Source organism: Borostomias antarcticus, assembly GCF_949987555.1.
Source record: "Borostomias antarcticus genome assembly, chromosome: 4".
NCBI lineage: Eukaryota > Metazoa > Chordata > Actinopteri > Stomiiformes > Stomiidae > Borostomias > Borostomias antarcticus.
Genome location: NC_140237.1, coordinates 6,174,675 through 6,184,674, shown reverse-complemented (window position 1 = coordinate 6,184,674; position 10,000 = coordinate 6,174,675). Strand labels below are relative to the sequence as shown.

The 10,000-nt window shown below is 51.1% G+C and overlaps 1 protein-coding gene across 1 annotated transcript in view; it reads right to left on the bottom strand.

Moving 5' to 3' along the window:
* Positions 1–10,000, bottom strand: part of otog (otogelin) — a gene marked incomplete at both ends in the record, with an annotated part of 61,601 nt that overhangs the window by 39,299 nt on the left and 12,302 nt on the right. The window contains 9 exons of the mRNA XM_084437040.1: positions 2,868–3,024; positions 3,235–3,278; positions 3,422–3,496; positions 5,254–5,419; positions 6,430–6,642; positions 7,141–7,265; positions 7,980–8,157; positions 8,761–8,893; positions 9,980–10,000. The exon at positions 9,980–10,000 is cut by the window's right edge and continues 125 nt beyond it. Coding sequence (XP_084293166.1) covers positions 2,868–3,024; positions 3,235–3,278; positions 3,422–3,496; positions 5,254–5,419; positions 6,430–6,642; positions 7,141–7,265; positions 7,980–8,157; positions 8,761–8,893; positions 9,980–10,000 — 1,112 coding nt within the window. The remainder of the gene's footprint in view (positions 1–2,867; positions 3,025–3,234; positions 3,279–3,421; positions 3,497–5,253; positions 5,420–6,429; positions 6,643–7,140; positions 7,266–7,979; positions 8,158–8,760; positions 8,894–9,979) is intronic.

Here is a 10,000-nt window from a genome sequence, read left to right as displayed (position 1 = left end):
TACATGCCTCCGAACTACACCAAAGTGATCTCGGTGAGTCAAACGTCTTATAATATGTCGTAAATAAGGTCCAGGTTGGCAAAAACTAGCATTGTCCTTTAAGAGCTATAGCTAGTTCTTTACACACTCGTATCAGTTCTGCCCGTTGCACCTGTAAATCCAAGTTCATTAGACTTGTTAATTATAGCAAGATGAGGAATGAATGAATGGTGAACATTTTTTGTCATAAACAATGTCTCCCTTTGTGACTGAAAACACAACGGACTCTGCTGTCAGCAGCTCAACTAATGATTTCCCATCAGGGTTTTTGAATCTGGTTATAGAAGAATAACTGAGTTGACTTTGCATTCTAGTGGTGGTGAGACCCTGAAGATACCCATCTCAAATGATGTCCGCTGTTAACGGAAAGACTTCAGGCAGCTGATGTGAATTCTCTCACTGTTTATGCTACAGTGCAACCGTGATCATGATATCTCCAGTACCTAAAGCTTGGTGATAGACAGAGATTCAGAAGCACAGTTGTGGTGAGTATGTACACAGTTGTGTGTCTCCCGGATGACTGAACTTCTCACCCGATCTCTCAGGGAGACCCCAGCCACCCTCCGGAGAAAACTCATTTCGGCCGCTTGTATCCGTGATCTCGTTCTTTCGGTCATGACCCATCCTTCATGACCATAGGTGAGGGTGGGGACGAAGATAGACCGGTAGATCGAGAGCTTTGCCTTTTGGCTCAGCTCTCTTTTCGTCACAACAGTGCGGTAAAGCGACTGCAGAACCGCACCAGCTGCTCCGATTCTCCGGCCAAACTCCCTCTCCATGGTTCCCTCACTCGTGAACAAGACCCCCAGATACTTGAACTCCTTCACTTGGGGTAAGGACTCATTTCCTACTCGGAGCGGACAGGCCACCGGTTTCCTGCTGAGAACCATGGCCTCAGATTTAGAAGTGCTTATTCTCATCCCAGCCGCTTCACACTCAGTTGCGAACCTATCCAGAGAGTGCTGGAGGTCGCAGGCAGCTGATGCCATCAGGACCACATCATCTGCAAAAAGCAGTGACGTGATCCCCAGCTCACCGAACTGCAAACCCACCTCCCCCCGGCTACGCCTCGATATTCTGTCCATGAAAATCACAAACAGGATTGGTGACAAAGCGCAGCCCTGGCGGAGGCCAACACCCACCGGAAAGGAAGACGACTTACTGCCGAGGACCCGGACACAGCTCTCGCTCTGGGTGTACAGGGATTGGATGGCCCTAAGTAGGGACCCCCTCACCCCATACTCCTGCATAACCCTCCACAAGACCTCTCGAGGGACCCGGTCGTAAGCCTTCTCCAAGTCAACAAAACACATGTAGACAGGTTGGGCAAACTCCCAAGCCCCCTCCAAGATCCTTGCGAGAGTGAAGAGCTGGTCGGTAGTTCCACGACCAGGACGAAATCCGCATTGTTCCTCTTCGATCTGAGGTTCGACTATCGGCCGGACCCTCCTTTCCAGCACCTTGGAGTAAACTTTCCCTGGGAGGCTGAGTAATGTGATGCCTCTATAATTCGCACACACCCTCTGGTCCCCTTTTTTGAATATTGGGACCACCACCCCAGTCTGCCACTCCTTCGGCACTGACCCAGACTTCCACGCAATGTTACAGAGGCGTGTCAACCAAGACAGCCCCTCTACACCCAGCGCCTTCAGCATTTCTGGACGGATCTCATCAGTCCCTAGGGCTCTGCCACTGTGGAGTTGTTTGACTACCTCAGTGACCTCCTCCAAGGACATTGACGACCCCCCATCATCTTCCGGCTCTGCCTCGTTCGTAGAGGGTGGATTAGTCGGGTTCAGGAGTTCCTCAAAGTGCTCCTTCCAACGCTCAACAACCTCCTCAGTTGAGGTCAGCAGTGTCCCCTCCTTGCTGTATACAGCTTGGATGGTCCCCCGCTTTCCCTTCCTGAGGTGTCTGATGGTCTTCCAGAAACACTTTGGTGCCGACCGAAAGTCCTTCTCCATGGTTTCTCCGAACTCCTCCCACACCCGCTGCTTTGCCTTGGTCACAGCCGAAGCCGCAGCCCTCCGGGCCAGTCGATACCCTGCAACTTTTTCTGGGGTCTCCCGGGCTAACATAACCCGGAAGGCCTCCTTCTTCAGTCGGACGGCTTCCCTGACCACCGCTGTCCACCACGGTGTCCGAGGGTTACCGCCCCTTGAGGTACCTATGGCCCTCAGGCCACAGCTCCCAGCCCCCCCCCACCGTGTTGGTAAGACCCCAGAAGCTAGCTGACGTACAACTTGAAATAAAGGAATGAGATTGAAATGCTCACAACCGGGTGTTTGGAGAGTTCTAGATCCGGACCATTAAAAGTAGGGTAGGCGATTTTTCGTCCAATCACTTCAAGGTACCACCTGCCGGTCAACTTATTTTTTGTATTGGCTGGATTTTCAAAATCTATCTTACTTTTCCTGGTACTTGACTAGAGCAAACTAGGCTGGTCTGATTTCCTACGAGAAGCAGCAAGAAGAAACGTTTTGATTTGGACTTCGTAGGGGGATTCCACATTTACATGTAGACTCTGACCTAATATGGCCAGTCCCTGTGAGGAGGCCCAGAAGAGCCCCCCTCTCGCCCCGGTGTGAGCGAGGTGAGTCCTCCCAGGCTTAGCTACAGAGCTGCTGACCTTCACGTTAGTGACGCATGGATCACCACCCACTCAACTGACATCACAGGGTTCCACTAAGGCCTCTACGCACCGATTGGCTAGTGTGAGTTTTTGTTTGAAATATGTCTCAAAAGTCAATTGCACAGTCCAGCATGTAAATGTAGTAAACAGTAGATCAGTGCTTCAGTAGGTGAGGTGATCCCAGGTCAGTACTCACCCGGGGGGGCAGACACAGCCGGGCACGCAGGGCTCGTAAGCTGAGCAGGTGAGGTTGAGCAGGTGGGACTCACAGGTCTGCTCACACGCTAACCCCCTGGACAGCCCCATGCCCTCAGCGCACTTCACATAGGTCTGACCCACGGAGCACAGCTTGTCTGGAGAGGACAGGGGGTCAGAGGTCAGAAGAGATATCTTGTTAACAGCCTGACAACACATCTCCTTGGCTGAGCCATCAGTTTCAGAGTGACCCAAACCCTCACCAACACCTGTGTATACCACCTGACGCCCACAGAGTATACTGGGTTTAAAATAGCATGTTTAAGTCAAAGCACTGTACAGGAAAGGGCAATCTTAACGCAATTTACCACTCTCAGAAATTTGGGGAACCAGCTTTCCATCTTGACAGAGCCTGAGGGGAGAGACAGGATGAGACCAGTGGGAGAGCTGTGGGTGTTCAGACAGGATGAGACCAGTGGGAGAGCTGTGGGTGTTCAGACAGGATGAGCATGTGTGTGTTTAACGTTGACATGGACGTGAGAAGGAGGAGCTTACTGAACACCTGCTGAGGTCATGATCACATCACCTGGCGCATAGTCTGCCCCCAGGAAACTGCAAGGACACTTGTTCCTGTGGAGATCACATGGAAACACACATGTACACACACACACACACATGCATGCATGCACACGCACACACACACACACACGCATGCACACACGCACGCACGCACACACACACACACACATGCATGCATACACACGCACACACGCACACACGCACACGCATGCACACACGCACGCACACACACACACACACACACACACACACACACACACACACGCACACACCATGTTTTTTTTCAATAAAATTAATTTGTTGTTCTTCCACACATTTTAAATGGCTAGCTACATATATCCCTCCCTAGGTCTTTGTGTCTGTGTTTTTCATGCTAATGTGTTGAGTAAAGAACAACAGAAATCCCTAACGAAGTTGCATCACTCTTTCAAGTAGAACTGTTTCTATTACGATCCTCCTGAGCTAAGATGGCTGCGGACTCAATCGAGTTGTGCTAAACCATGTTTAGTGGAGGCTAAAAGCCTTTGTAACATATAGGCCATTGCAACACATCGGGCTCTGTATTACAAATTCTTTCTCACTGGTTATCAGATATCTGTGTCGTCCACAGCTTGAGTGGGGAATGAATGGGGGGGTTTCACGGCAAATTCCTGGCTGTAACCCTAGTACATGGTAAGTAAGGCAGGGAGCTACAGTAGGATGTAAAAAGCTGGGGACATTTAAGGGGAATTAGGATGTCTGTCTGGGCAGAGTGCTGGAAACGGAGAGTAATTGTTGAGGGCTTCAGGGGTCTGTGATGTCTATGGGACAGCTTCAACAAGTTCCACTTAAAAGTTTGACCCTAAGCTTCAGTTGAAATACAAATATCCCTCTGGGAGAGTTTGTTTTGGGTGCTCTCAGTTCGCCACTTGTGATAAGATAGCGAGTTCATTAACTGGAGAGATAGAGTTCATTAACTGGAGAGATAGAGTTCATTAACTGGAGAGATAGAGTTCATTAACTGGAGAGATAGCCGGTTCACTCACTGGACAGTGTGTGAAGTTGAGTAGCTGAGCTCACAGTCTACATGTGGTTTTGAACACAAAGTGGTCAATTAATGACAAGTCAATATTTGCGTTTTCCAAATCTTCTCCTGAATTAGCACCACTGCTTTACACATTAAAAATAATAAGCTACAAGCGCATACTTCATTGCCAAAACAAAGAACACTTGTGTTATGCAATGTGTTATGTAGGCTACAATGTGTTCATCGTTACTTGACATAACGTTTATTGTACACTAATGATGTAATTTGCGCAGGTAGATAGATAGATGTGCGCTATATTGCAACTCTCCTTTTTAAAAGTATAATTTAGCTTTAATCGGGCTAAAACTATAACGGGATGAACGGAGCGCATCTCTAAGGGAGCTTACGATGGGTTCAGACCGCCCTTTAAAAAGTATCCCTTAAGTTAAGTAAGGCTAAGGAGGCTCTGGGAAACAGCGTGTCGGCTCCAGGGAGAGATTACGATATATCTTCAGAAGGTACAGAAGATTTAAGATACAGAAGAAGATTTACGATGTACCTTGGGAAGAGCTGTTTCCCAGAGCCTCCTGAGCCAAGGTACACCTCAGCCTAAGAAGGCTCTGGGAAACGATGCGCCACCTAGAGGGAGAGCTTACAACGTATCTTACGATGAACGTAGCGCTACGATGGCTCTGGGAAACGCGGCCCAGGCTTCTTGCTATGTGACCGGACCTGCTCTCAGATCAGTCTTACCTGGGTACGCAGGTGTGTGTGAACGGACCTGCTCTCAGATCAGTCTTACCTGGGTACGCAGGTGTGTGTGCGGGTGCTGTAGAAGGTGCCCTGGGGGCAGACACACCCCTCTACACACTCCTCCCCGCAGGGCTGCGGCACGGACAGGGCGGAGCAACGCCGCTGGCATGACGACACACACGTCCCATACTCCATGGTCTCCGGGCACTGGACAGCTGAATGGGAGGACAGGTGTGTAAGCAGCTGAATGGGAGGACAGGTGTGTAAGCAGCTGAATGGGAGGACAGGTGTGTAAGAGGTGAATGGGAGGACAGGTGAGTAAGAGGTGAATGGGAGGACAGGTGAGTAAGAGGTGAATGGGAGGACAGGTGAATGGGAGGACAGGTGAGTAAGCAGTTGAATGGGAGGACAGGTGAATGGGAGGACAGGTGAATGGGAGGACAGGTGAGTAAGCAGTTGAATGGGAGGACAGGTGAATGGGAGGACAGGTGAATGGGAGGACAGGTTTGTAAGAGGTGAATGGGAGGGCAGGTGTGTAAGAGGTGAATGGGAGGACGGTGAATGGGAGGACAGGTGAGTAAGCAGCTGAATGGGAGGACAGGTGAATGGGAGGACAGGTGAGTAAGCAGCTGAATGGGAGGACAGGTGAGTAAGCAGCTGAATGGGAGGACAGGTAAACGGACAGACAATTTCTTACCAGTTTATTTTAGCCCAAGCAAACAATGCATGTGTGACTGGTGTGTTAGTCAGATCCTCAGTGCCTCAGTGTGACCCTACGGCTCTCCCTGCCCAGGGCTGGATCTGGACCTCCGGCCTGACAGACTCCGTTCAACCAGCCACGCCGGTGGAAAGCTGGCTCTACACCGGCAAGGTGGACGCTGTTTAGTTTAACAACATGCTACCGACTCAGGACTCACAGGGTCTCGCTCAGTTACATCAGGACACGCCACTGTCCTTCCAGAACATGCCTGCAACACGCCACTGTCCTTCCAGAACATGCCTGCAACACGCCACTGTCCTTCCAGAACATGCCTGCAACACGCCACTGTCCTTCCAGAACATGCCTGCAACACGCCACTGTCCTTCCAGAACATGCCTGCAACACGCCACTGTCCTTCCAGAACATGCCTGCAACACGCCACTGTCCTTCCAGAACATGCCTGCACAAAACCAGCCCAGCACGCATCGCACCCCCCCCCCCCCCCCCCCCACGGGCCACACTTACCACAGTCTGGCACGTGCGCCCGGAACTCCACGACCACGTGGTGCCGGCGGCAGTGGCGAGCGTAGTGGGCCAGGGAGGCGCACAGGCAGGGTGTTCCACACCTGCAGGTGTCGGCCCGGCACTGGCGCTGGAAGGGGGCGGGGCTGAGGAACTCGTGGCAGGCGGAGAACGGGTCCCGGGTCAGAACCTCACACATCTCCGTGGCGTAGAGCGCTGAGGGGGAGGAGGGAACGAGCGCGTCAGGGAAAACGCTACGGCGCTGGGAAACGTACGCGTTTATTTGGATACGATATAGACCAGGCATTCCCAAAGTGTGAGGCGTGCCTCCCCTGGGGGCCCCAAAGAAATTCAGGGGAGGCGCGGAGGGATGGTTAGAAAAAAAAGGAAAAACATGTTTTTTATTTTTTTATTTTCTGTTTTTTTATGAATGAAATGTGATTTTAAAGTGCAAAAACGTCATAACGTTAACTAGCAGCAGGTGCCACCGAGCTAACTTAGCTGTGTAACGTTATGGGCTAGCTAACGCTGCCTTGCAAAATGGATAAATTTGGGAGGTTGGTGGGGCGCGGGTGTGTCACTGTTTTCAGAGGCGAGGCCCACATTGATGGAGTTTGGGAACCCATGCTCTAGACTATGACTATATGGCGTGGAGGGAAATGTTGATGGTGCGCGTGGCCAGACAGCATCATGGAGGACAGTAGGAGGACGGACCTGCTTGCTGGTGGGTGTCACAGGGGTCCAGCTGGGGGGGGGGGTGTCTGGGCACGCAGGCAGACGAGACCCTCCAGGCGTTGCCGAACAGCTGCGGGGTGCTCTCTATCATCCCCGACGGAGACCTGCGGAGGCACAGGATCAACACCACGCATTTGAGAGAAAGGAATAGACAGTTATCATTTATATCTTGGTATTGGCTCTCTTACAATGGGGTTATGAATTGGTGCTATTAACTTAAGTACAAAAACAAGAATTTCAATGGGTCATCTTGGCACATGCTCATCAGCTACTTCCAGCTCAATAGATGCCATTTGCAGCAGTCACCAAAAACCATCCTCTCCATGACCATTACTGTCAAACTGAAGCTCTCTCGTCCATTAAGGGAGGATTCCTGCTGAGTCTGACATGTCAGGCCGTGGTCATCTCACTTGGGCGCTCATCTGTCACCTCTGAGAGAGGCGATTAGAGAGGTAACCTTTTGATGCCGAGCCACCCGGTCAGTGTCCATTACAGAGGGGGAGAGTGGGGGGGGGAGAGGGAGAGCGAGAGAGCGAGAGAGAGAGAGAGAGAGAGGGAGAGAGAGAGAGTGAGAGCACTTCTCTGGATCTCCTTGGCCTTGAAATGGGAGTATCCCTCCTCTCTCACACCACTCGTTTTCTCTTCTCTTTCTCACACACATCCCTCTCTCTCTCCCTCTCTCTCTCCCCTCTCACCCCTCCTTCCCTCACCAGAGTGGAGTGGTACTAGGAGCCCGGCGCCAACCTGAGAGAGGAAGAGAGAACACCACTCGCAGAGGCGGGGTCAGCGAGGTCAAGGGTCAGGCCAGGTACACTTACAGGAAGTCGTCCTGAATGTTGCCATTGAAGGTGCCACAGAGGCCCACGGTGTGGTCCTTCCACAGCTCGTCCACCTGGAGGTAGAGGCGGAAGTCTTGCCAGCCGTACTGCAGGCGCAGGCCGGAGGCGGTCCGGACCTGGAGGAACATGGAGGACAGCTCCTGGATGTGGAACATCTCTGGAGAGGGGCGGGGACATGGAAGGGGTGGGAGGAGTTAATGGTGCTTCTTCAATCCTTTCAAAGCCTAGACCTAGTCTAGATCCACATCAATTATACAGGTTCTAGCAGTAATCTGAAGAATAGAGAGTCTGTTTTATTCAAGCTCATTGGCAGTGCAACACACATAATGATGGGCTCCTTAGCTCCCTATTTGTAAACATTACATAAAAGAATGCATGCAGCTAATCGGTAAAATGAGATATGTGAGTGTTGTGAGATACTTATCAAACACAAAGCATATCTAAAGCTGTTTACTCCACCGTAGAAAGATCAGGGGACTGAAAACGCAGGGAGTGATACACAGAGGAGGGGTCACTGTATAATACAGCACTTAACACCCTGCTCCTAGTCCAGTCCGGGGGTATTGTGAAATGCTACTGTCTAAAAGAAACAGCTGTTATTCAATACCTCTCTCTCTCTCTCCCTCTCTCTCTCCCTCTCTCTCTCTCTCTCCTCTCTCTCTCCTCTCTCTCTCTCTCTCTCTCCTCTCTCTCTCTCTCTCTCTCTCTCCTCTCTCTCTCTCTCTCTCTCCCTCTCTCTCTCTCTCTCTCTCCCTCTCACCGTCTGTATAGGGCAGGGTGATGCGGTACTGGCCCGCCAGGAAGACCTCCCCCAGGTGGCTCATGGTGATCTCTGTCCTGGGGTCCTCGTCGGTGACCAGGCTAACTGATTGGATGCAAGCCCCGTCCAAGTTCTGCAATTGAGACAACATGGCACAATAAAGAAGTCACCGTTGTTCCTAATAGTGGGAGAGAAATGATAGCAGGGGAGGGGAGAGGGGACCGTGGGGACAGAGGAGCACAGAAAACTCTTCTTCAAAGAGTGGCTCGCTTTGTCACTGGTGCTTGGTTGGTGTGCAGAACATGCAGTGTGATATCTGTGTTTGAGATGGTCTGCGTGCTCTTTCTGCCAGGGCCCTGGTTCTTAAGATTGGGAGTCGGGGAGGGGGCTCACAGTAAGTGATACGCTGCTATGAATCGTCTCTTTCATATGCAGCGCGGAGCACAGATGAGGAGTGAGGAGGAGAGGAGCACCCGTCTCCCCCCTCCCGTTTTCACCCAGACTGCTCTCTGCTCTGCCTCCCTTCATCTCCCCCAACTACAAAGCGCCCCCCCCCTCCGTCACTCAGGGCCCAGACCAGGGCGTCCAGGGGCACAGCAGCGCTGGCGGGGCGTGAGACTACTGCTGAGCTCTGATCCAGGGCCCCGCTCCCTGCCTGCTCTGGGGCTGGAGGGAAACTGGTGCCTTTGAGGAAGAGAAGCTCTCAGTCTGTTGTCACTTGTCATGTTGTATCTGTCAGGACATTGGCCGGTTTGATCACATGACACTAACGCGCTGCTCAGGGCCTTTCATCTGGGCTTCCGTCCAGACAGCCGCTCTCACAACTCAACTCCACTTTTTAACTGGATAATATGAACAGGAGAGGAGCAAAATACTCAACACCGATTGGACGGCTTCACGTTAGCTGTGCGAATACGATGCCAAAAGACAAATAGCACAGGAGTTTGCCAGAATAGCAGTCTGGAAGATATGACTTTCTGGGACACTGATTTAGTATCACTTTAAAATGTTTTCATTTTCTAATGTTCATCTTTTACGAAGCAATAAAAACTAAATATGAGGTTCTAAACTACTTTAGTCACATCTGATCACATCAACCAACCAAATAATACATTTATACAAGGCCTCCTATTTGCAAAAAAACATGAGAGTCAATACTAAATGTGTATTCTGTAGAAGATTACATGACTGTATTGGAAGGTCTCCATGGACAACTTACAGGTCCACATGGGGCATTCTG